Consider the following 27,262-nt stretch of genomic DNA (forward strand, 5'->3'; position numbering starts at 1 on the left):
AATGGGCTCATCATATCCGGCAGTCATGATTTTATTTAATTTGTGCAAGACATGTTATGCCAAATAATTCCAATCATCAGATGCTTTTTCTCTCTGTATTGTGATATCTTACTTGTGATGCTTGCTACGTATGACCTACTGCATAATTGTGAAGATTGTAATGTAGTGTGAACATGAAAATTTTACCATTACTGATGTATCTTGTCATATAGCTAGTGTCAATGTGAAAGTAATAATACTTGTAAAACATTGAAGTGAACTGTGTAAGTTATGAGTTGCATATGAGTTTCTGCATAAGAGAATATTCAAAATTTTGTTAGCACAGTTACTTTTCTATTGATCAGTATATATAGGACAACATACATCATCATTTTTGTGTGTTTACATTTCAGTGAAGTCACAGTTACACTGTAGCAACTTACACATGTCACATTAAACATCACACATACAACCTCATAATATAGTAATAAATCACACTTCACAGTGTACCATCAAATTTTTGTATAGACTATGTCTTGTGTACTCGTACATCAATTTGTCAAGAGTACAATTCGGCATTTTGTTGTGCACTATGAAACTAATTTCCATGGATGTGTGAGCACATTGAACGGGAAATCCATTTGTGGACTAGGTTTGGGGGTAGTGCCTGTTTGTGAAGGCCACCATGAGACGTTCAGCACAAAAAAAGAAAAAGTCTAGTTTTGTGAGTAGGGCTTAAATAATAATTTTTTCATTAATGTTAACACTAATCATGTCTACGTATCCTGTAAATTGACTCATTCCACATCATTTCGATAAAAGAATTGTTTAAATGATCTGTGGAACATGTAACTAACTAACTAACTAACTAACTAACTGTCTAACTTACTGGGTGAAGGAATTGCCATCACCACAGATATGCCTTCCATGGGTGGCCGGGCTAAAGGGGAGAGATTTTCTGGTGTGGAATGGGTGACAGTTGTCAAAATAAAGATACAGTTGGTACTTAGTGGGCTAGATATGGACAGAGGTGTGGATAAAGCCATCAGAGAAGGGGATGTTGATGTACAAGAAGGTGGCATATTGGGCTGAGGAGGACCAGATGAAGCAGATGGGAGAGGTGATGTTGAGGCTGTTGAGAGGAATGAGGCTAGGGAGTCTTGGCCCTTGGTCCAGATCATGACGGTATATGCAGGAAACCTGAACTAGGCAAGGGGTTTGGTATTTTAGGAGGCCTGGAACGTTTCCTCTAGATGGCCCATAAAGAGATCGGTGTGGGATGGTGCCATGTGGTTGCTCATGGATGTGATGCTTAGTTGTTTTTATACCCTCCTCTCAAAGGAGAAGTTGTGTGTGAGGATGTAATTGGTTAGATGTATAAGGAATGAGATAGCGGGTTTGTAGTTGGAGGAATGGGAGAGATAGTGATGGGTCATTAAAGGATTCATCCATAAATTATCAAAACTTTCATTCTTTTTTGTGTGCCTGTCGACAACTTAATGTCTCTACTATTCATTGAGTGGCCACCCTTAATCCTAAATTATTCTGCCACAACTTTCCTTACCATATTTATATCTCCTAGTGGCTCCCTTCCATCTCAGATCTCATGTCACCAGTTATTTGTTACTGTCCCAAAATTCACATCAATTTTGTCTCTCCCAGATTGTCTGTCCATATCTTTCCCTTTGTTTTCCTTCTCAAGTTTGTTACATTCACACATCAGTGGCCCTGGCCAGTGTGGTTGTGAATGACTTTTGTGACAGCCAGAAGCACCAGTCACGACCACTTCGACTCTAGCACAAGCTGTCCTGTGAACCACCTGTCAATCGGATCTTAGTTAAACATTATCCAAGCAGCAAATTACTATGTTTCATCTCCAAATCAACCCACCCCTCCTAAAACATTGCTCCTGTCATGATTTTACGTCTGTTCTTCTTTCCCTCCCTTCTGCCCATTGGGTGCTGCAATAGCTAATGTGTAATGCGCAAACTAATTTCCTCATGTTGCAAAGCTATGCTACTGTCTTCAACGCCATTTCTTTCAAACTTTTCATTTACTGAACCTGTGCCTTGTTATCCATAATTCCCTTTACAACGATCTAACTCTTTCATTTCTCTCTTTCCCATGTCGTCCACTCCTCCCTCCAGCTTCCCCCCCCCCCCTCCTCCCCGACATCCCATCCTAAGTAAGTGGACTCCTGTGCCATATGTCTGCATCAGTTCAGAAAAGTTTCTCTATCCTTACAATCCAATGCCACATCCTGTTCCTAACATGCTGCCTAAGCCATGGAATCCCCCCCCCCCTCCATGACCTAACCAAAAAAATTCCCTTCTCTTGGTTCCACACCTTCCTTTCACAATGACCTCCAAATCTTCATATTTCACCAGCACCTCTCCTTCTCAAACCTGGTACTACAGAAACAAGTCTGTATGGCACAGGCTTCCCAGAACCTTCTGTGCTCCCTTCACAAGGAACTGTTACTGTGCAATCCCAACTTCCTACACTATATTTCCCAAATTGAAACCCTGCCCTTCAACCCATGGGAGAGCACTTCAGACCCCACCTCCAATAATTATTAAATTTCTTGACATCCTGCACCCACCTCACGGCACCACTATCCATCAACACCTGTACTACCTCCAGTGAGCCTGCACATCAATCCCTCATAGTACTCAGACCCTGCCTTGCTGACATTTTCCACATCCTACAAAATTCACTTCCTTTCATGAAGCCCAGAACCTAAACACACTCAAAACACTGCTGTCAATGTATCCATCAGAAATTTCAATCCTAATGAAGTCTCCTATCTGAAGGTCTCACTTTTAGCCCCACACCCAAATTCCCCATGCTGGATTGGGTTGGGTTGTTTGGGGGAAGAGACCAAACAGCGAGGTCATTGGTCTCATTGGATTAGGGAAGGACAGGGAAGGAAGTCGGCCATGCGCTTTCAAAGGAACTAACCCAGCATTTGCCTGGAGCAATTTAGGAAAATCACAGAAAACCTAAATCAGGATGGCTGGACTCGTGATTGAACCATTGTCCTCCTGAATGCGAGTCCAGTGTGCTAACCACTGCGCCACCTTGCTCTGTAAACTATGCTGGTCTTGTCAAAGACCTACACTCCTCCTGATCCCTACAGTGGAAACACTTCTTTGCTACCAGTCCTTCCAACCAAAGCCTATCTCATCCCAACACTGAATCATGCCTCTCCCTGTTCGTAATACCATCCAACTGTAACCCTCCCCCTCCTCCACCTAACCATCCCCCAATTCACCTTCCAGTAATTCCTTACCTCCAACTTGGCCTCGCCATGCTTCCCCAGGTCCCTTCCCAAGAAAACAAACATCTCAGCAGAAGAAAGAGCAACAATTTGCAACCTCACTAATGATCCTGATTTAATCATTCTTCCTGCACTGCAGCCAAAGGCCCCACTACTGTCACTAAGAATCACAGTGACTACATGGCAGAAGGCTTCTGCCTTCCGTCTAACAGTTCCACAAACAAGCTCTGGCATAGTCTTCCTATCTTGGAAGACTAACACTACTTCCAATCCCTACTCAAATCCTTAGTTTCGTCTCAGGATCTTTCCCCTGAATCTATCTCTCCCTTCACCTCAGTATGCCCCAGCTCACCAACCTTCGACATGCTTCTCAAAATTCATAAACCTGACAATCCTGGGCACCCCATTGTAGCTGGTTACTCTACTCCTGCTGAAAGAATTTTGTCTCTTATCAACCAGCACCTCCAACCAATTACCTGTAGCCTATCCTCTCATATCAGATGTACAAACCCATTCCTCCACTGACTATTGACCATCCCCATCACATTACCAAGTGGATCCCTGCTTGTCACTTTAATGCTGCCTCCCTGTAGACCAACATCTCGTGTTCCCATGGCCTTGATGCCATTGACCACTGTCCTGACCCAAACTCCACTACCTTATTCATAATACATCTAACCAGTTTCATGCTCACACACAACTACTTACCTTTTGAGGGGAAGATATATCAACAAATCTGTGGCATGGCCATGGGCATCAATGCCAGTCTGCTTACGGGCCATCTAGAGGAAACCTTCCTAGCCTCCAAAGCCTCAATCTCATTGTCTGGTTCAGATTCATTGATATCTTCTTGATCTGAATGCAGGACAAAGACACCCTTCCTCATTCCTCCACAATCTTCTCAGCAATCTGCTTCAGCTGGTTCTCTTCAGCCCAACATGCTATCTTCCTGGATCTGCATCATGACAGCTGTCACCCGTTCCACAACAAAAAATTGTTCCAATTTAGCCTGGCCTCATGTGGATGACTTCTCTGGAGTGATGAGAATTCCCTTGTGCAGTATACTGAAGGTCTAACAAGGCCTTCACAGACATGCAGTACCCCCAAACCTAATCCACAAACAGTTTCCTTGCTCCATATCCTTACATCCTTCGAATCCTTCCACCACACTCAAGAACCAGCTGCAATGGAGCACTCCACTCATCGCTACCTGATTCAACCACCAAGCCAGAACATCCTACTCAAGTCCTTTCACAGGCTTATTCTATCCTATGAGAGGCAAGGCCACCTATGAAATCAGCCATGTCATATACCAGCTCTTCTGAAATTTCTGCACAGCATTATATGTGAGTATGACCACCAACCAGCTGTCCACCAGAATGAATGGCCACTGCCACACTGTGGCCAAGATCAGAGATGACCACCCAATGGCAGAACACACTGCTGAGCACAACATGTTTGAGTTGAATGGCTGATTCACAACCCATACCATCTGGATCCTTTTCCTCCAGCATCAGCTTTTCTGAGCTACACAGATAAGAGCTTTCCTTCCCCTGTCCTGTCCCTTCATCCCAATCCATGCCCCCACATCATCGTCATCATGCACTGCATGAGCTAATTGGCTCTAGTGCCCATGTGTCACATTCCTATCCTGTGCACTTGCTGCCACTCCCTCCCACATCTCTGTTCAACACATTTGCTCTCTCCCTCTGAGCCATCAACTACACTTCCCCAACCCCTCATCTCACTTCCGATTCTTTCTCATTCTATCCTCCCCACCCAACAAAATCCCACTCACCCCAGTCTGCCTGCAAAACTACAGTCCTAGCATTGGGGGTTCAACTGGTACAACACTGTAGCTGCACAGTTTGTGTGGATGTGTGTGTGTGTGTGTGTGTGTGTGTGTGTGTGGGAGGGGGGTTAACAGTGGCGAAAATCTAGCAAAGCATTTCTTTCTTTTTGTGTGCCTGTCGACGACTCAACATCTCCACTATTCGATGATTCTCCCCCTTTACTACTAAATTATTTACATTTTGTCAGAATGTTTGTTACCATAGTTCTTAATCTACAGTTATGTTTCTCATTAGATGAAAAATAAATATAAACGTTATCTGTGCAGAAGTGAAACTACCAATAGGATATAAAAGGTGAATATATTTTGACCTGTATTTGTATGTAAATCATTAAAAGGTCTAATTTTTTCCTCTTTGTTCATTTCAGGCCAAACCTTTCTGAAGTACACATGGCTCTGCTGATGTACATATTTGTAGAAACAGGCCTTCTGGAGGCTATTGTTGAAGTTGTTGTTACTTCAGATCTTTATATATCTGTTCGTGCTACTATGCTCCTAGGTAAGTAAATAAAATTTTCTGGCAATAAGAGAGACAGAAATTAAGACTCTCTGTATGCTTGAAAAGTTCATTCTTTACTTTTTATATATTTCTTTACTTCTGTTATATACAGATTCCAGACCATTATCCATAAAATTGACATCCAATTTTAGATTCACCTATCTCAGATGAATTTTGGTTGAAATCAGTTTAGGCTTCTCGTTACTCATGGTATTCTTACATTTGATCTTTGCATGTATGTTTTCTCCATGTTTAGTTGCATATCGTAGCAGAGTGTTCTACTTGACTAATCTTTCTTTACTAGCCTCTTTTCTTTACAAGACATGCACTTGAGAGAAGTTTACCAAAGTGTTTGGCAGTGTTGTTACCTTTATTTGTACACACTTGTTTTTCCAGGCTTGTATTTTATCCTCAAATCAATTTTTAGAGAGACTGACATCAACAAACACACATGTGGGCAACTGGAAAAAAATGTTTAAATACTGCAATAACTGTATGGGCTTCTTTAATGGCATTCTGCAATAACTATGTATGGGATTTTTTAATGGCATTCTTATGTTGTGATGTTCAGACAAGAGACTTAATTGGTAATGTTATATTTTGGTAATGTAATTAATCATTAAAATCTGGAAACTGATCATGTAACAGATACTGCAATTGCACACTCCATTTTATTCACATTCGAGGTGGCACATTATTAGGACACTGGACTCACATGCAGGAGGACAATGGTTCAAACCCGCGTTCGACCATCCTGATTTAGTTTTCCGTGATTTCCCTAAATCGCTTCAGGCAAATGCCGGGATGGTTCCTTTGAAAGGGCACAGTTGACTCCCTTCCCTTACTTCCCTAATCCAATGGGACCGATGACCTCGCTGTTTGGTCCCCTCCCCTCAACCAACCAACCAACATTATCTTGATTGCATACAGTATAACATGTACAGTTCTTCATTAATCAGTGTTTGGAGTGTATTCACTTGTCATGCTGGCTGCTGTCCTTTACAGGCCACTTCAGAATTTCTTCATATAATGGTAGATGTTTGTCAGGCAGATAAAGTTGGAGTTTTTGGAAGTCTTAGTTTGTACTGGACTTAATTCAAATCTTTTCTGATGGCTAAGCTAGTTTCTCTGACATAGTCAGTGGACCACATTGGAGGTCCATTAATTGTTGTAGAAGCTGTAATACCATCCTTTCTTGTGTTATCAGAAACAAAATGTGAAAAATTGCTGATAGAAAATGTCACCTATACTTACAATATTTTGTGGGTTTCTTCAGATATTTTGGTCTTCCTGTAGTACACCTGTCATCACAACTTAAAGTGTAGTATTTCAGTAGTAGCAACCTCTCCTAAACCACGTCCGTATCGGACGTGCCATGCAGTGCCCTGAAAAACCAAGAAAAAAGGTGTCTAGTGGCAGTGCATCACATCCTATGTGGACGGCAAATCACACTGCTCTGCACACTGTTGAGCAACAACGAACAACTTTTGCATAGTTGCAGTACATCAAAGAAAAAGTTTAGTTCTTGCTTGCTTTATTTGGACAGGGTTTCTTGTCATCACGAGATGATAGTGTACGTGCAGGACATGCAGAAATTAATTTATATTCTATCCCATACTGAGTTTTGAGTGAAATTACCAGAAAACTTAATAAATCTATACTAAGGTCAACTAGGATTGTTTAATCCAAAATGCACTGGGGAGGGGGGGGGGGGGGGGGGGGGAATCCCAGCACCAAGGAGTTGTGAGAGATAAACAAAAAGTTGGTAGGCATGTTTCTGTATATGAAAAATGACGTCTCTTCAGATTTCACATCAGTCGCATAACAGTGGTGCTGGATGCAGATGCAGATCAGGTTTGCTGTAAATACGCATTGTAATATTTGTGAGCATTAGTTACCTTTGAGATTGGATGTAGTGAGTTGATGTTAGTCAAAAATGACTTTAAAGCAACAATGACACCATTATCAAAACTTCACTTAGTTTGAATGAGGTCATGTAATAGGTCTGTGGGAAGCTGGATGTTCCTTCTGCGATATTGCAGGAAGACTTGGCAGGAACATAGCCACTGTACCTGATTGCTGGATGTGGTGGTCACAGGAAGGTATGGCAGCAAGAAGACAGGCTCCAGATAGCCCCATGGCTCTACAGAGAGGGACAATTGTCATGTTCAACATGTGGCTGTGGTGCATCATACTGTGGTCTGCAGCAGTAATTGAGCAGAGGTTGGCACCTCAGTGACAGAACAAACTGTTAGAAATCCGTTACTTCAAGGAAAGCTTCGAGCCAGATGCCTTGTAGTGTGCATTCCACTGGTCCCAAACCACCGCCTTTAGTGACTTCAGTGGTGTGAGACGAGAGCTCATTGGAGGGTGGAGTGGAGGTCTGACGTGTTTTCTCTTGAAAGCCAGTTCTGCCTCAGTACCAGTGATGGCCATCTGTTGGTTAGGAGGTGGCCAGGTGATGTCTGCAGCATAGATATACTAGACCTGCACCTCGAATTATGGTCTGGGGTGCGATTTCATATGACAGCAGGAGCATTTTCATGGTTATCCTGCACACTCTGACTGCAAATTTACACTCTGACTGCAAATTTGTGTGACAGTGGTTATTCGACTTGTTGTGCTTCTGTTTCTGAATAGCATTCCAGGTGATGCTTTCCTACTGGATAACACTCAATCACATACCACTTTGTAACCTAACTTGCTCTACAAAGTGCACCATGTTGGCTTGGCCTGCTTGATCACCAGATCTGTCTCCAATCAAGTATGTGTGGGGAAAGCATCAGACAACAGCTGCAACGTCATCCACAACCAGCATTAACTGTCTCAGTATTGACCAACCAGGTGCAACGGGCATGGTACTCCATCCCACAAACTGACATCTGACACCTGTCTGACACAATTCATGTATGTTTGCATGCTTGCATTCAACATTATGGCAGTTACACATATTATTAATGTACTAGCATTTCACATTTGCAATTGCTTTTCTCACATTTAGATTAACCTGTGATCTTTGCAATGTTAAATATTTTACCTAGACAAAAGTATTCCCAAAATTTCATTACTCTACATTAATTATTTTTTGATGCTAGGGTTTCTTTTCTGTCAATGTATCATGATTGCCACATATAAAATAAACAACAAGATGCTCATCACACACTTGAGCACAACTCTGAATCACTGTCCTGCCAATCATCTTTGACCCCTGCACCTCTATATTCTACATGTCAGATAGCCCAGTCGCCCTTTTGAGGAGAACATCATGTGCTTTCATATCAGTAGTGTGGCTCTTTGCAGAAATTTGGTAACAATTTTACCTCCTAAGTTATACTGGTAATGAAAATTTGAAATTAAGAACATATATTTTTAGTGCATCATTAAGAGCCTTGTGCACTTCAGGTACAGTCATTGAGAGTCTTTGTTTGGACACTTTGAAGAGAGATGTCAAACTTTCAACAAATCCGAAAAATGCAGTGTTATTGCTCTTCTCTTTTTAAAACAACATTGCATTTCTGTAGTCTGTCTCTTGCTTCTTTATTACTGGTTGAGTCAAACTGACCAAGTGTTAGAAGTGTTCCAATGACATGTTATAAAAATGTTCAAACTTTCCATCAATTTTTTTGGGTCATCTGACTTCTAATTGGTTTGATGCAGCCACCAGGAATTCCTCTCCTGTGCCAGCCATTTCACCTCAGACAAGTACTTGCACCCAACATCCTTAGTTATTTGTTGGATGTCTTCCAAATCTCTGTCTTCTCCTACAGTTTTCAGGCTGTACAGCTTCCTCTAGTACCATATAAGTTATGGTACTTATATATCTTAACGTGAGTCCTATTATCCTGTCCTTTCTTCTTGTCAGTGTTTTCCACATGTTTCCTCTTTTGCCAATTCTGCAGACAACCTCCTTATTTCATATGAAGAAGATGTGTTACCTAATGAGATCATTTAATTTTCAATATCCTTCTGTAGCGAAACATCTCAGAGACTTCTATTCTCTTCTTTTCCAATTTGTCCACAGCCGTGATTTATTTCCATACAAAGCTGTGCTCCAGATGTGCATCCACATCTTCCTCAAATGAAAGTTGATGTTTGTTACTAGTAGGCACCTTTTGGACAGGAATGCCTTCTTTGCCTGTGCTAGTTTGTTATTTATGTCCTTCTTGCTTCATTCAGTGTGTGTTATTTTGCCTCCAAGGTACTAGTATTCTGCCACTTTGTATACTTTGTGGTTCCCAATTTTGATGGTAATTTTCTCATTAATCTCATTCTGATACTCCTCATTACTTCTATCTTCTTGGTTTACTCTTAGTCTGTATTTGGTGGGTAGTAAGCTGCTCATTCCAGTTGGTATGTCCTGTAAGTAAGCTATTTCCGCTGTATATCTTTCGACTTTTCAGCAGTGGTGCCCCCCACTGATGCCATGTTCTACGTTTTCCCCCTTCAGCTTCTGAAGCTGAACTGTGAAAGCAAAACTTGAAATTTTCGGAGTTTCCTTTTCTGTTTTTACTGCTGAGCATGCATGCACACTGAAACCATGCTGTGCACCTACGAACACTCTGCTCCATTCGTTTGTGTGTGGCTGGTGTGGACATGGCTTAACAAGAAATCTACCTGGTATCAAACTTTTAAGAATCACTTCTGTGATGTCATGCACAGTAAATAGTCTGTCCTGTTTCACAGTTTCTTCTTTATATTATTGACACCCCTAGGACGAGAGTTAAAAATCTGTGTCTCCTTGTGGAAAATAACTTTGAATTTTGTTGAATCTCCCAGTATCCATTAGGTACAATAGAAATCTGCTGTGTGTGTTATTCCGATTCTGAGCTGAACAGTTACCTGAGAATTGACAAAGTTCAATCCTTGTTCTTGGCCATGATGTTCTCATATTCCATTAAGGACCTATTTTACAAATTTGAACCATTATGGCATTGTGTCAATGTTTTGTTTCATGGCTTTGGAAATCAATATGTCATTCAGAATGCTGTAGTAATCTATCATTATGATCCATGAAACAGTGCACTGTCAGCCGTAAGAAATAAAGCTGATCGAGCTGGAGATGTCGTGATGTCTGCCCTGATGAAACTAAAAGAAATCTTAACAATTAGTGGCAATGAATGTAATTGTACAGTACTTTAACACTTGTAAGATTCTAAACAAGCAAATAACTAAGTTTCCCATAAAACTTGTTAAAAATACAAATGACAGTTGCCTGAGATTCAGTTTCACAGAACAAAAATGTAAGTGTTTCTGTGTGATTTTGCAGGTAAGTTCTGGTAGAATGTAAATACTTTAGGAATAAAGGAGATGACTTACCAAGGGTAGAAGTGCTGAATTGTTAACAACGCACACAAAAAAGAAAGAAAATTTACTAGATTTCCTGGACGTTCACTTTCACCTCTGTGATAGCTCCATTCACACAGCTATCCACATTAGACGCACTAACCGCCAACAGTACCTGCATTTTGGCAGCTGTCATCCCTTCTACACCAAAAAGCCCCTCCCATACAGCCTGGCCACTTGGATGTCGTATCTGCAGTGATGAGGACTCCCTTGTTGCTCAGTATGCCGAAGGTTTTCACAGACAGGCTCTACCTGCCCCCCCTTCCCCAAATTCTAGTGCACAAGGATAAACAGATTTCTCGTGCCGTATCCTCACATACCCCTAATCACCCCTTCCCAAGAATCGTCTACAAAGGAGTGCCCCCTTTGTTACCCAATATCACTTTGGCCTGGAACAACTGAATCATATAAGTAAGGGTTTCGATCATTTCTCACCATGCCCTGAAATGAGGGACATCCCACCCCTCCTGAAGTGGTATTCCATCGCCCACCCAGTTTACACAACATTCTATCCATCCCGATGCCACTCCCACTCACATCCCCTTGCCAGAGAAATATGATCCCTGTGGAAGACCAAGGTGCAAGACCTGTCCAGCCCACCTACCCAGAAATTCCTATTTCAGTCCTGTAACAGGCTTATTCTACCTGATCAGAGGCCGAGCCACCTGTTAAAGCAACCATGTTATCTGCCAACTCTGCTGCAAACACTGCACAGCTTTTTATATTGGTATGACTACCAACCAGCTGTCCATCAAGATGAATGGCTACTGCCAAACTCTTGCCAGTAACAAAGTTGACTACCTGGTGGCACGACCTGCAACTGAGCATAAAATGCACAATTTCAGTGGCTGCTTCACAACCCTGGGCCATTTGGGTCCTTCCCTCAACCACCAACTTTACTGAACCTTACAGATGGTAGTTATCCTTGCAACACATCCTTCACTCCCATAACCCTTCTGACGTCAACTCCATTAACCCCGTCCCCACATCTCCACCCAACAGTATCTCCTTCCTCCATCCTGCCACCCCCTCCCAATTCATGTCCCCACATCACTTTCAGTGCCCGCCGCTTCCAACCAGGTCCAACAATCGTATATCTCATGCCTAGCTTGTGCACCTGCCACCCCACCCTCCCACATTGTTAGCAGACAAAACAGTGTCTTCCACCTCTCTCCCTCTACCCACCTCACTCGACACAACTTCCACCCCTAGATAGTGTGCCCCCTCACTCAAAACAACATACAACCCTACCTAATCCACTTCCTACCGATTCCACTTGCCGAAATGCAACACCGGTGTTGTGCATATAGAGGCATAGGCTGGCTAGAGAGAGGGGGGGGGGGGGGGGGGGGGGTGCGTGCTTTGTACTCTAAGCTCGAAAAAAGTTTTCCTGTGTAGTAGAGAAATGACAAAAATCTATGTTGTAATTACTGTTCTTCACAGTGACCAGACATTGAGCAGACTGGCTGTACTGATGGTTTTATTTTATAAAGAAAATGACACCTTGGTGACAACAGGGCGTTAATCCATTATCCCACTTGTTGAGGTCTTAATTATTTATCCATGGCATGTGATGGACTGGATGACAGAAGTTAAAAGTTAAGATTGCTCATTGATCAATAGAAAGGAGCTGGAAATCCCTGTAGGTTGAAGGACTGAAAGTTCCTATTAGCTGCATGAGAAACAAACGTGGCATTGTAAGTAGGCTTCATATATTGAAACTCTGTTAATTTTTGCAACTCTGAATTTGGTTGTGTGAATATTAAATCAGCAGTGACATAACAGCAGTTACTTAATAAAACGGAGGGAGCATCAGTTGTTTTTACCATGTAAAATTAGCTTAAAGATGCACAAATAACGTATAGCTGTTTAATTACAGTTTGTTGTTAGATTAGTGTACAGAATTAGTTTCGTACAGCTGCTTTTATCTTTTAATTTGTACCTTGACTCCATCTCATCCCTTCTCCACATTCTCTTTCATGATGGAATTTATAAAAAATAAATAAATAAATAAATAAATGTTTTGTTTTGCTACAATGTGTTGCAATAAGATTCATCCAATTTCACAAGACCCTCTCTTCTATGCAAATGAAAATAGAAATGTGAACTAAATTTTAACTTGTACATATACATTAAAAGTTTACCTTGGCACTAGTTGTAAGTTGCCTGTTCGGGTATTTGCCAGCAAAGGTCTCCCTAGTGTATCTAGCTCTCTTACTCATTCATTACGTAATGCGTGCGGAGTCGAGATGGCAATAATGCAGCAACAAAAGGCCTTTTGTGTTCTGCGTCTCTATCCACATGTGTACTTTGCAATTCACACTTAAGAACATGGCAGTGTTTTCATCAAACCACTTTCACACTATTTCTCTACCATTCCACTCTTGAACAGCACTTGGGAAAAATGAACACTTGAATATCTCTGTGCGAACTCTGATTTCTCTTATTTTATTATGATGATCATTTCTCCCTTTATAGGTGGTCATGAACAATATAATGTTTTATTTGGAGGAGAAAGTTGGAGATAGAAATATCATGAAAAGATCTCGCCACATTGAAAAACACCTTTGGTTTAATGGTTGCCACCCCATTTCATGTATCATATTTGTGACACTCTTCCCCATTTTGCAGTAATACAAAACAAACTGCCCTTCTTTGCACTTTCTTGATGTTCACATCTTCAGCAGGAACAATTCAGTCACATACGTGCAACACAATTTCATTGAGAGTACAACACTACTACCTACTACAACTCAATGCATTTGACAATGACACCAGCCAATTCAAGGCACTGATTGTTTATAAAAGGAGATAGCCACAAGTTGTCCACCATGTGCTCATTAAAGACAGAGAGAACACTCAACAGTTTTCCATGTCATCAATAAAAGTCTACACATTGTGCCAGCCAGAGTTAGCCATTCCTCATGTGTGTCTCCGGGGTGTTATGTGGTGATAATGACTCAAACCATACAGGATTCATTTGCTACAAGCCCATGAAAATGAAGACAGACAATAATGTGTAGTTTTGTGAATTCATTCTGAGGATGAAGGTGGAAGAGAAGTTTCCTTTAACACTTAATGTTCAGTGATGAGACTACATCCATTTAAGTGGAAAAGTGAACGGCCACATCATAATGCTGAGAACTCATCAGCCACACACCATAGTTGTGCATGAGAGAGACTTTCGGAGCTTCATGTGTGTTATGCTGTTTCCTGAGAAAAAATTTGTGACCTGTTCTTTTTTGCAGAAATACAGTTAGAAGAATAATGTAGCTGAATATATTTGAGATCTGACATTGTCCACAATAACATGTGTAAATTTGATTTTCAACAAGTTGGATCACCACTGTACTGCCATCTGCATATAAGAGTATATATTAACAATGAGCTGCCTCAGTGATAGATGAGCTGTAAGTGGTATGCAGTAACCCACATGCTCTCAAATGTATTAGTTGTGTTTTACAACCTTCTGGATGTTTGTTGTACATCCAATGGAGAGCACATTGAATATTTGTGAAAGGTTGTATGTGAATGCATATAAAAGATCTAAACTTTTTGAAACACCTTGTGTAGTGTAAGGGCTACACAAATTTTCTGTAGGAAGCTTTTACATCAGCAATACTTATACAGGGTTTATACGACCCAGGACAACCGGGAAATCCGTGAAAAACCCGGGAATTTTTTCATCCGGGAGAAAACAGGGAAAAACACGGGAATTTTTCAGAATTCCGGGAATTTTTCATTGTTTTAGCTTTCAGTTAAATTTTTGTAATTTTGACTGGTAAGAATTGATTCTCCTGCTACTGGAGAATGATACAGGAGAATAAAATATAAACGAGAGGAGGAAAAAAAAATAAAACTTTAGTGGCAAAGGAAATGCACCATTTTCAACAACAAAACACCGAGCATGCACAAGCGTCTGCAAATAGCAAAAATATGTCAAGGCCGTAGGGTGAAGACTATGTAATTCTTCGTAACAATAAACTGCTTGCTGCATGACGTCACAACTGTTCACATTAGGTTCGTTAGTAGCAGCAAGCAGCCAGATGCCAACGAGAAAAATTTTTATCACGCGCCCTAGCTGCCAGATTCGCGCATGCGCAGAATTGTCTGAGTTGTAGTGGGGAGGGCGTTAGTCTCTACGTGACCCTTGTTTGCGTTAAGTGATTTCGTTTTGTTTACAGCTCCCACGTCAAATGAAAACGAAAAGTATTTCTGTGGCCGGGAGCTATCAAGTGAATTAAATTACATTCACATAACTACAGAGGGCAAAAATATATTATTAGTTTCAGTTTTCTGATTTTATTTTATTTCCAAGTTATTAGCAGTCGAGCATTAATTGCCATGCAGAACAATGAAGTTATTTTTGTAAGTTTGCTAAAGAAATTTGTCTTAAATCTTTCCGCTGAGGCAATCATTTTATTTGAAACGAAGTGTTCGTTTCCACAGTATTGGCTAGTTCCAACTGTTCGCTGAATTTCAAGTGCACGTTATCATCTTCTGCCATGTATGGCATTATGCCATAATAAAGAACCAAAAATGAGATCGTAGAGTACTGGTACTTCAAGAAAATGTACATCCCAAAAACCACACTGAAAACCTTAATATAATTGTGAATCTGGAAAAAACCAATGTGCACTTCAAGCTGAATTATGCATTTTAGTATGGTTTATGTAAGCTCTCTTAGTGCTTTATACATATGAACATGCGGGTTTCCTACACCACTGCAGCTGTGTACATGCAATAATGCCTGTTTTCTGGTGCTCTCGGGCAACTGGTAAATCGAACCTATTTCTAACAGTCTCCGGATAGTATTGTGAACGGTGGTTCGAAAAGCGTTACTTTCAAAGTAAATTTCTTTTTACGCAAGATGAATTATGTTACGTGTGAGAAAGTGGATGAATTTCTTGAATCACAGAGCGTTTAAAACTGAACACTTTGAGGACCAGCCACTTCCAAGAATTTCGAGCCCAGACATCTATGTCATAATTTTAAATGTACTGGCACATTTGTGTGATATATCTTAAAGTATAACACATGCAAAAAAGATCAGTATTGCATGTGAAAGCTTAGCTTTTGTTGTAGCTTGTTAATCTTAGAGACCAATATTATATGTGAAAGCTTAGCTTTCCTTGTAGCTATACTATGTATATTAATGTAAACCGCTAACTTTTCCTCTTTGTGTGTTCACGCTACGTAACCAGTGATCTTGCTATTGACTGACTATAATACGTGTCCTATGCTCTGAATCTCTGCTGTCATCGGCTGGTGAGGTCACGTGGCGTGAGATATGAGTGGCCTACAAAAGGAAATCGCAAACTCGGTTTCAACGCTCCGAAAACTAACGCGCTGTGTTTTTGGTGGAATTTGAATTTATACTTTTGTAATATGAAAATATGCAGTGTAAATGTTCCTGCAAATCAAAGGTCTTTCCAAAACTTCTCTCTCCCATCTTTACTTTTTTCCGGGAAGTTCTACGCGAGGGTATAAAACGTACATGCAGTCCCGAGGGAAAAATCTATGGAAAACCTACTGTCATTTAGCACAGAAAAAGTGTATTTTCGCCCGGGAAAAAGCATATTTTTAAACGGGATATCTGGGAATAATCTGGGAATTTTTTTTCCTTGTCCCCGTATACACCCTGTTATAAGATCTCTTGTTAACCAGCAGTCATTTTATTAAGTATTTTTTCATGAAAAAATAGTTCATAAATTAAGCTGCTGTTGAATATCCTTTGAGATTTTTTCCATATAGATCTTGGAGCTTATGCAGAAGTGTACTTTAGCACATCAAACTGATGTTTTTCATTAATATTAATTCCTGTTCATGAAGTCAATACTATTTGGAGAATTGCTGTCAAATCTGCCCATTTATGTAAAAGAGCTGAATTCAGAGTTATGGGGAAATGTTGTCAAATTGCATTATTTTCATTTAAATATCTCATCAATAAATTTTTTCCACATCTCAATGGCTAAGGTTCTTCATCTTTTAAAACCTTATTTGCTTTTTCTGGGTTTTATTCACATTAAAATTTTTAAAGTTCTACTTCATATAGTTATTTAATAATAGTGGTGCAACAGAGATATATTCACATAAACTGCCACATAATATGATTTAATCCAGAAGTTTATACTAGAGCTCTTCCAGTGGATGGTAAGAAGGCCTGCTTTGGAGGACTCCAGTCCTACTGAAGATATATTGATAAATGTGGAACACTTGTTGTGACCTAGAAAATACAGATATTTTTAAAGTCTAGCAGATCTTATTATAATACTTATGGCTCTGTATTGATAGGAAATACTTCCCACATATATGACAAGTATGTGTGTGTATGTATGTGTCAAAACTAAATCAGGATGAACCAACAAAACTATGAAAACAAAGTTACTCTCATGTACAAAATTGGTTCAGTGTGTTTCATTAGCAAATTGTGGTTAGATTTAATCTCTGTTTTCACTGCTGCAAAGACCCATATTATGTAACAACAAAGACTCAAAGACTCCGTAAATAATTTATGCTACACACCTGTCTGTCTTCTATAATTTAGCTGTTATTGTTACAGTTTGATAGTTTTGTGCACATGTTTAACAATTATTGTAATTAAAGTGAGGTGGTGGTTTTTTAGATGGGTATAGTGTAGAAATGATTTATTTAGCCTTTTTTCCCTACATTTTCAGGTGTACTGTTGCACAAAGTACATCTGTTGCTGCCTCCAGAATGCTGTGACTTGACTCCAGCCTTGCCCAATCTCCTGTCTCATGCTGCTAATACTGCAGATAAGGTGTGTCAGCAGCGGGCCTTGGCTGCTGTTGCAGCACTTCATCGTTTGCACTCATTACTGAGCAGGCGACCTGCTCCTGCCTCCCTCTTCTTGGATCAGCTACTGCAGCCAGGAAGGAAATCTCATTCACGTTCTCTGCAGGTACTTTTTCAGATAAATTTCTCTCTCTCTCTCTCTCTCTCTCTCTCTCTCTCTCTCTCTCTCTCTCGTGTTCTCGTGCGCGTGTGTGTGTGTGTGTGTGTGTGTGTGTGTGTGTGTGTGTGTAAAATTGATCAATGACTAGGCAAAAATCTGAAGTGTGTCAGCTTCATAAATGCAAGTGTGCATGTTTTCACAACACAAGAATATGGATTGGAGGAAGCTGAAAAAGGTAACAAACTTTTATTATTTTAAGAACTGTATGAAGTAAAATCCTCAAAAAATATCACTTCCATCTCTGAAATAAACAAAGAAATATGAAGCTGAAGGATAGAGAGATGTTTGAATGGTACCAAGCTGAAAAGGTATTACACCTACATTAATACTGCACAAGCCACCATGTGGTATGTCATGGGCAATATGTTGTCTTTTACTATCGTTTCCCTGTCGCAACCCTACACATCCTCCTATTCCATTTGAGAATGATGTGCAAGAAGAGTGATTACCAGTGAACCTCTGTAGCAACTGGAATTTCTCTGACTGAATTGCCATGTTTATTTCGTAAGTTATATACAGGAGGAAGTAATATGTTGCTTGACTCTTGTTGGAGGATACACTCTTAGTTTTAAGTGTACCTCTTTGTGGAGCACAATGCCTTTCTTGGAGTACCTGCTGTTGGAGTTAACTGGACATCTTGAGGATGAGCTCTTGACATCACTACTTGTAAATATCAATAGTTTGGGTTTACTCTGTGTATGACTATCACGTGTTGACATTGTCTTAATGCATGCAATAATATTGGCTCCAAAACACTATTATTTGGGAGCTAGGGCAACTCATAGAGAATGCAACCTCAAATAAATAGCTGGTATGATTACAAGGTGGTTGTACACTTTTCAGAACTGGGGTTACTCATAAACCTCCCCTTTCACCCTGTTGATGGTGGAGACTTGTCATGGTGAAGACTCTGCAAGACACTGGATGAATAGGGGGACAATGATGACCTATTAGGGGGCAAAGCTGCTTCCCAGCTGCTGAACAGCTGTCCACAACTTGTGGATGTTGGTCAGAGCAATGTCAAATAGGCACACCCTCTTGACAACATTCCATAAGTGCTCCAAAGGACTGATGTGAGGTGGCCACAGTGGAGATACAAGTAACTTTGTATCTGAAGAAGTTTGATTTACTTCCCAATGCATAGTGGGAGATACAGGGTTGTACATCACTGTGTGGGCATACAAAGTATGCTAACTGGTCCCTGTTTTGTTCACCCATGAAAGATGATGGCAGTTAAACCCTGAGTTTGTTTATTTCCATGTCTAGTTCTGTAGGAGCAAATCTCCAAGGTCACAGAATGTGTTAGAACATGAAATTACAAAATAAAAGTAATAACAGATAAAATAAAATTTTTATGAACCCAAAAAATCAAGCCATAAGTTTAAGTAAACACAGTCAACAATACAAATAAGAATCAGCTTAATTTTTCAAGGAATTCCTCAGTGGAATAGGAGTAGGGACGCATGAGGAAACTCTTCGGTTTTGATTTGAAAGTGTGCAGATTGTTGCAAAGATTTTGAATTCTTGTGGTAGCTTATTGAAAATGGATGCAGCAGTATACTGCACACTTCTCTGCACAAGAGTTATGGAAGTGTGATCCAAATGCAGACTGGATTTCTGTCGAGTATTAACAGAGTGAAAGGTGCTGATTCTTGGGAATATGCTGATATTGTTAACAAGAAATGACAGTAAAGATTTTTTTTTTGAGTGGCCGATGTCAAAATACCCAGACTAATGAACAGGGGTTGACGAAAGGTTCACAAACTTACATCACTTATTGCCTGAACTGCCCATTTCTGAGCCAAAAATATCCTTTTAGAATACCATATGACATAAGCAAATGAAAATGAACAGACTAATTTTCATGTCGAACAATCACTTACTTCGGATATTGCTCGAATAGTAAAAACGGCAGCATTAAGTCTTTGAACAATACCCTGAATGTGGGCTTTCCACGACAGTTTACTATCTGTCTGAACACCTAGAAATTTGAACTGTTCAGTTTCAGTAATCATATGCCCATTCTGTGAAATTAAAACGTCGGGTTTTGTTGAATTGTGTGTTAGAAACTGTAAAAACTGAGTCCTACTGTGATTTAGTGTTAGTTTATTTTCTACAAGCCATGAACTTATGTCATGAACTGCACTATTTCAGACCAAGCCAATGTTGCACACAACATCCGTTACTACCAAAGCTAGTTTCATCAGCAAACAGAAATATTTTAGAATTACCTGTAATACTAGAGGGCATATCATTTATATAAATAAGGAACAGGAGTGGCCCCAACGGTAATCCCTGGGGCACCTGCCATTTGACCGTACCCCACTCAGATCCTACATCACAGCCATTCTCAACACTGTGAATAATGACCTTTTGCTGTCTGTTGCTAAAGTAAGAGGAGAACCACTTGTGAGCTACTCCCTGTATCCCATAACGGTCCAACTTCTGGAGCAATATTTTGTGATCAACACAATCAAACACCTTAGTTAAATAAAAAGAATATGCCTAGTGTTCGAAATCTTTTGTTAAATCCATCCAGTACCTCGCGGAGAAAAGAGAATATAGCATTTCAGTTGTTAAATGACTTCTAAAGATGAACTGTACATTTGATAGCAAATTATATGCTGTCATCATAGGTACGTGTGCCCCATAAAATGTTTCTTCCTCTAGTCTGATTTTTTTCATATGGGAAAGCTTCATATACTTTTTGGGCTTCTCTTATTCTGCAAGGGGCAGGAACCAATATGTACCATATTCATCACTTCATACAACACTTATCCGTCACTTGATGTTTTGTGGTCATTTTTATTAATCTATGGTAATCTTTGTGGCACTACACATGCACTTAGCAGAGGTGCTTGTGTGAGCTACTGCCGTCTGTATCCTGAAATGAGGAGGCTCTAAGTGTACTGGCTCCTCAGTTTTGTTGTTGTTAACTTACACTATTTAACTGCCAAGTTATATGCTAATTTTCAGCTTTTCTGTCTATTTTACTAACCTGTGGTGATTTCTGCAGTCTGGGTGTTATTTGCCATTGTAATTGTATCTGAATCAGAATACTCTGAACATCCTTTACATGGTGACTCATTAAAATTGAAGTGGCTGCTGATTACATAGCAGGAGTGTTTGGTGCCTTGTGACCCTAATTTATCTTAAAATAAGATGCACATACAGCTTGTTTTACCTGGCCTTCCCGCGACTGTCACTCACTCAGTCGGTTCAGTCTCTGTTGGGATCACATTCATCTACCACATTAATCAAGGCAACAGGTTTGCCATCACCAATATGGCAACTATCTCTGACTTGATTACCCATGGGAGTGTCCGCCCCCTGTAGCTGAGTGGTCAGCATGACAGAATGTCACTCCTACGGGCCCAGGTTCGATTCCCGGCTGGGTCAGAGATTTTCTCCGCTAAGGGACTGGGTGTTGTGTTGTCATAATCATCATCATTTCATCCCCATCGACACGCAGGTCGCCGAAGTGGCGTCAACTTGAAAGACCTGCACCAGGCGAACGGTCTACCCGACAGGAGGCCCTAGCCACATGACATTATTAATTATACCTATGAGAGTGTATTGTCCATCTGTCTAGATGCTAAAGGTAAGAGTGTTGAAACATATAGACCATATCAGTTTCAAGTTTGTCAGCTAACAACAGGTTCAAGTTGTGAAAAACTATCCTGCATTCACTGTCAATTTTGAACATCCTACCACAAAACATCAGAGTAAAACCATGGGCTGTAAAATGGAATCATCGCTGACCGCTGTGGCTGAGCGGTTCTAGGTGCTTCAGTCCAGAACTGCGCTGCTGCTACAGTCACAGGTTCAAATCCTGCCTAAGGCATGGATGTGTATGATGTCCTTAGGTTAGTTAGGTTTAAGTATTTCTAAGTATAGGGGACTGATGACCTCAGATGTTAAGTCCCATAGTGCTTAGAGCCATTTGAAACATTTGTAAAATGGAATAGTCTTCCAAAGCTGCATTGTGTTGCATTGCATCTATAGCAAAAGACACTGTGCAGAATCTGTGTTTCTGTGTATGCTGACCCAAATGATGAAACTAGGAGCTGCTCAAAGACAGTACAACAGTAGTTAGTTTGGTCTGCATGAAGATGGGTCTATTGTTAGCATGCTTGCTTGAGTGAATGAAAGTGTGTATGTTTCCTTTACTGAAGAAGGCTTTGGCTGAATGCTATGTGTGAGTGTCTTTTTATTGTGCCTGTCTACCTCTCAATATGTCATCCTTACAATGAGTTGCAATCTAGCTTTTCCTTATATTGTTAATATTTTGACATAGTGTTGCATGTCTGTTAGCACTGACAACTCTACACAAACACTGATGCTCTGTCGTCAGTAAGGCCGCCGGCCAGTGCTTTGTCTGTGGTGAGAGTAATGTCCGAAATTTGGTATTCTTGGCACACTTTCGACACTGTGGGTCTTGGAATATTGGATTCCCTAACGATTCCCGAAATGGAATTTCCCATTCATCTAGCTCCAACTACTATTCCACATTAAAGTCTGTTAATTCCCGCCATGTTGTCATAATAGTGTTGAAAACCTTCTCACATGAATCACCTGAGTACAAGTGACAGCTCCGCCAGTGCACCACCCTTTTATACCTTGTGTATGCGATAATACTGCCATCTGTATGTGTATATATCATTATCCCATGACTTTTGTCACCTCAGTGTAGTTGAGAAGGGAGTGAGACAGGGTTTTAGCCTGTCCCCAATGTTATGCAGTCTGTACATTGAGCAATCAGTGAAAGAAACAAAGGAGAAGTCTGGAAATGGAATTATGTTAATTTGTCAGAGACGGTAAACGACATGGAAGATCTATTGAATGAAATGGATGGTATCTTGAAAAGAGGTTACAAGGTGAATGTCAACAAAAATAAAACAAGGACAGTGGAATGTAATCATATCAAATCAGGCAATGCTGAGGGAATATGATTATATGATACACTAAAAGTAGTAGCTATTTGGGCAGCAAATAAATGATGATGACCAAAAAAGAGAGAAAATAAAATGCAAATTGACAATATGTAGAAAAAAATGAAACTTATTGATTTTGATTATAAGTTTAAGTGGTGGGAAGTCTCTCTTTTTGAAGGTATTTGTCTGACATGTAGTGTTGTATAGAAGTGAAAAATGGATGATATACACTTCGGACAGGAAGAGAATAGAGACTTTTTAAATTTTGTTGTGCAGAAGAGTTCTGAATATTTAGTTAGTAGATTGGATAACTAATGAAAAGGTAGGGGATCAAATTGGTGAAAAAAAAATCTATGGCACAACTTGGCCAAAAGAAGAAATTGGTTTATAGGATACTTTCTGAGGTATCACATAATTGCCAATTAGATAACTGAGGGAAGAGACAATCTTCGTGTGTGTGTGTGTGTGTGGGGGGGGGGGGGTATAAATTGGAGAGGGAAATGACTGTAGTTTGCAGTAGTTGTGCAAAGATATAGAAGCTTGCCCAGGATAGACTGGTGTGGAGAGTTGCATCAAACAAGTCTCTTCTTACTGAAGACAACAACAGTGGTGGTGGTGGTGGTGGTGGTGGTGGTGGTGGTGGTGATGATGATGATGAATCTGACAAGTGCAGGTTGACATGGTGTATTTAGTACTAATGAAACATTACTTGTTGACACCAGGGGCCACGTGATAATTGTTGAGCTAAGGATGTGATCAAACTATATACCACACACTATCCATTGCCTTTGCCAAGAAAAATTGTGAACTATTTCTGGGGGCCACAATGTGGCAGCAGTGTGTGTCGTACGTGTGTGTACTAGATATGGCCTACACATAAATACCTTCTTGGCCAATACAGCCTTTGAATACTTTTCTCAAGTTATTGTTGACAGATTAGACGTGTTAGAAGCTGAATAGGTTAGTCTCTCCCCTGCCCTGTTCCCCTTCCAGTTGTGCACTGCACAGTGCCTAGTTTGATGATTTGAGGTGTCATCTCTACATGTCTTTGAACTTATTGTCCAATACAGAAGTAAACTAGTCCATGTTCTACAATTATTGCATATTGATCCTTTTCAGTGATGTTAGGTAGAGAAGTGGAGGGATGGTAATGTGTTACTGTGTTTCTAAAGTTTAGGTTGTACTGGGGGTTTATTTCTTTCTTTGTTCTAGTCTTTTCTTGTCAATCAGGGTCAGCTTTCCTAGTTATGTGGCACCATCTGTCCGGTTTGTGGGCATAATCTCCACTAAGACTTAGCTTCTTCATATCACTTCAGATAGTCGTCAACCTAGTGGTTTGAGGTCTTCATCTCCCTCTCCTCTTTGTAGCCATGGTGAGGCACTTTTTCTTGACATGATATTCAAGTCTTAATGTTACGTGACTTTACTACCTCAGTATGGCTTCTGAGAGTTTTCTTTTTATGGGTACTACTTGAAAACTACTACTTATGAATTCAGTGTTACTCCTCACACCCATTGTAAAATGCACATTTCTGATGTATGGAGCTTCTGTTTGTAAGTCTGTCTTGGTTCCCAGATTTCACTGTCATACAATAACAGTGGTCTTGCTGCTGCTTTATAAAGTTTGCCTATGGTTTGTGTGGGCATTTTTGGATTGCACAGAACCCCTGAAAGCATATGTAATTTGTTACAACCAGATGTTATTCTGTGATTTTAATGAATAATGAAAAACTACCTCAGCTGTGTTGTTATATGTTCATTGTGTTGTGACTAGTTTCTAGTTGCCGAGTTGTGCTCAAGACATAAATGCTCTGGTTGCCATACCTAGTGATAGAGACCATATCCAAGAATGCTGGTCGTAAACATTCTGCCAACTGCTTGGTGGAAGAATGGCGAGCAGACAGTGTGTGCTGCATGCAAGTGCCATGTCTGCTTGCCATACTCCTGCTAAGTGGCCAGCAGAATGTTTACAGTCCGTGTTCTTGGATGTGGTCTTTAACATTACACATAACAGCCAGACCATTTATGTTTTATAAACATCAGCATACAACAGATATCATGGTACTGATTTTTGTAGCTTTGTAGTTAGATAATTCATTTACAGTTATGTATATACACAGTGGCGAATCAAGGTTTGTACCAATGCTAGGATTCGAACCCAGCTCTCTTGCTTACTAAGCTGATGTGCTAACCATTACACCACCCTCACAAACTGGCTTTGCACAACTGCAAGGACTACCCCAGCATGTCTTCCGACCCAATCCAAATTCCCATTTGTGTCTCAGCCCACTTGGTATTTCCTGTAAACTCGAACAGCATTGTGAAGGTTCTTCAACAGTATTGGAATAGCACCTCAGTGTGGAATGAAACAGGGGATCCTGCCTGAAACCCAGGATTGGTGCTTTAATGAAATGAAACTGTATGATGGTGAATGGAATTTGGATTGAGGAGGGAGGCATGCTAGGGTAGTAGGTGCAGTTGTGCAAAGCCATTGTGCCAGAGTGACTTAGTGGTTAGTGTCATCTGTCTAGTGAACGGGAGACCCGGGTCATTGTCGCTTCAGTCTGTGTATATACATAATAGATGTTTGAGACTTGCAAAGGGTCTCTGTAACTGTATAGTTTCAATAACAATAAGGGACTTAGGACATTTCTCTAACAGACCATACATTAGGTGCTTCTGGTGTTACTGTTAAGTTAAAATTATAAATAATCTGTGGAGAGCATGTACTGCCAAAAAATGTTATGTTCAGTTCAACATACGCTCTAGTGCATTGAAAATATGTTTTCTGTGTTTCTTGATAACTAACACACATACTCATCGGTACCCTTTCATACTGTCCATCTTTTGGGTGCAATTGTTGTAAATACTTGCAGATGTAGTTTCATGATTGGAACCATAAACCCTGCATTCAGTTGGTCTGATTGGTAAGAATTTATTTATATTGATAGCTGTTAATGTCACAATTAACTCCCCAAGACTTTTTATGTCAGGTGGAATTCTTTCACTGTTGACTTAAAAATGAACCGCCTTCATTATTAGCGAGTTTTTGCCAGTTGGCCATCTCTGTGGTTCATAGGACAAATCCAGCTAGCCACATAGAGTGCTCGTCAATAATATTTAGGTACAATTTTTCAGGAACCATGTATGGAGGGTCTGCAAGCCTCAATATATTACTGATCTAATAGGCTTACCAAAGCTGCATCTGCTACATAAATGGCATCCATAAGATATGTGTTATTGTCATTGTCTGTTTTAATCTACTGAAGACACATTTTCAATGTCTTTTTAGCTCTTGAAAGATTTTGTGTGCTTTATTTTAGGATGTCTGTTGTATTTGTGATTCGCAGATTTTGTTTTTAGCTTGACTGCTTTTGATGGATAAGACACAGCCTACAGTCCATTTATATATATATATATATATAATGCATTGTTATGTTTCATGAACTAAATTCCACACTAGCATGTAACATGCCTCTATACAATCTCCTATATTAGAATTTTGTTTTTTGCTTACAGCCCACACTAAAGGATTTTGATGACATACTTAGAGAATCTGCTGTTCTCTCAAACAAGGATGGTTTCTCGTGGAACTGGACAGTTGTCCGGACAATTCTGAAGGTAATATATCAGAGGAGGGGCCCAATGCATCTGTTGTCATCCTTTATGGCTATTATTATTATTATTATTATTATTATTATTATTATTATTATTAGTGATCATGTCATCATAATGACTATGGTTACAAAAGTTAATAAATCAGTTAAGAAGGCTAGGTGAATGTTTCTCTCAGAAAGAGCAGAGAAACAGTTGTTAACATTTCATTTAGGCAATGAATTCATGTCATTTGGTTCCAGTAAGATATTAAGTGGATTAAGGATGGAAGAGACCCACTGTGGTTATTTGGGAAATAGTGAGGAAGCAAAAGCTGTTGCACTCTCCATTCAAAACAGACCACACAAATTAGAACAAGCAAAAGTTAGTACAGATTCATGCATCTGTGAAAAGATCTGTGTGCAAAGCACACAACTACCACTACCGTCATAGCGTAGCAAAAGGGCTGGCTGAGAACCTGAGAAAATTGTGGTCCAATGCAAAATCGCTATGTGGGTTTAAGGCTTCTATCCAGTCACTCATTGACCAGTCTGGTGAGGCATTAAAAGACAGCAAAATGAAGGCCAAAGTTTTAAATTTCATGGTTAATAAATCGTACATGCCGGAGAATCATAAAAACATACCATCATTTGAATATCACATGCAGTCCTGTATGGACGACATAGTAATAAGCATTCCTGGCATAAAGGAATAACTGAAAGAATTGAAAAGAAATAAGTTACTAGGTCTGGATGGAATCCCAGTTTGGTTTTACTGAGTAATCTATGGCACTGGCCCCTACTTA

General features: G+C 40.1%; 1 protein-coding gene across 1 annotated transcript in view; it reads left to right on the top strand.

The window, feature by feature from the left end:
• LOC126183257 (rapamycin-insensitive companion of mTOR) overlaps positions 1–27,262 on the top strand; it is a 253,190-nt gene that overhangs the window by 84,932 nt on the left and 140,996 nt on the right. The window contains exons 9-11 of the mRNA XM_049925073.1: positions 5,480–5,610; positions 17,631–17,875; positions 26,383–26,484. Of these exons, the coding sequence (XP_049781030.1) occupies positions 5,480–5,610; positions 17,631–17,875; positions 26,383–26,484 (478 nt within the window). The remainder of the gene's footprint in view (positions 1–5,479; positions 5,611–17,630; positions 17,876–26,382; positions 26,485–27,262) is intronic.

The sequence above is a fragment of the Schistocerca cancellata genome, chromosome 4 (genome assembly GCF_023864275.1).
Source record: "Schistocerca cancellata isolate TAMUIC-IGC-003103 chromosome 4, iqSchCanc2.1, whole genome shotgun sequence".
Classification (NCBI taxonomy): Eukaryota; Metazoa; Arthropoda; class Insecta; order Orthoptera; family Acrididae; genus Schistocerca; species Schistocerca cancellata.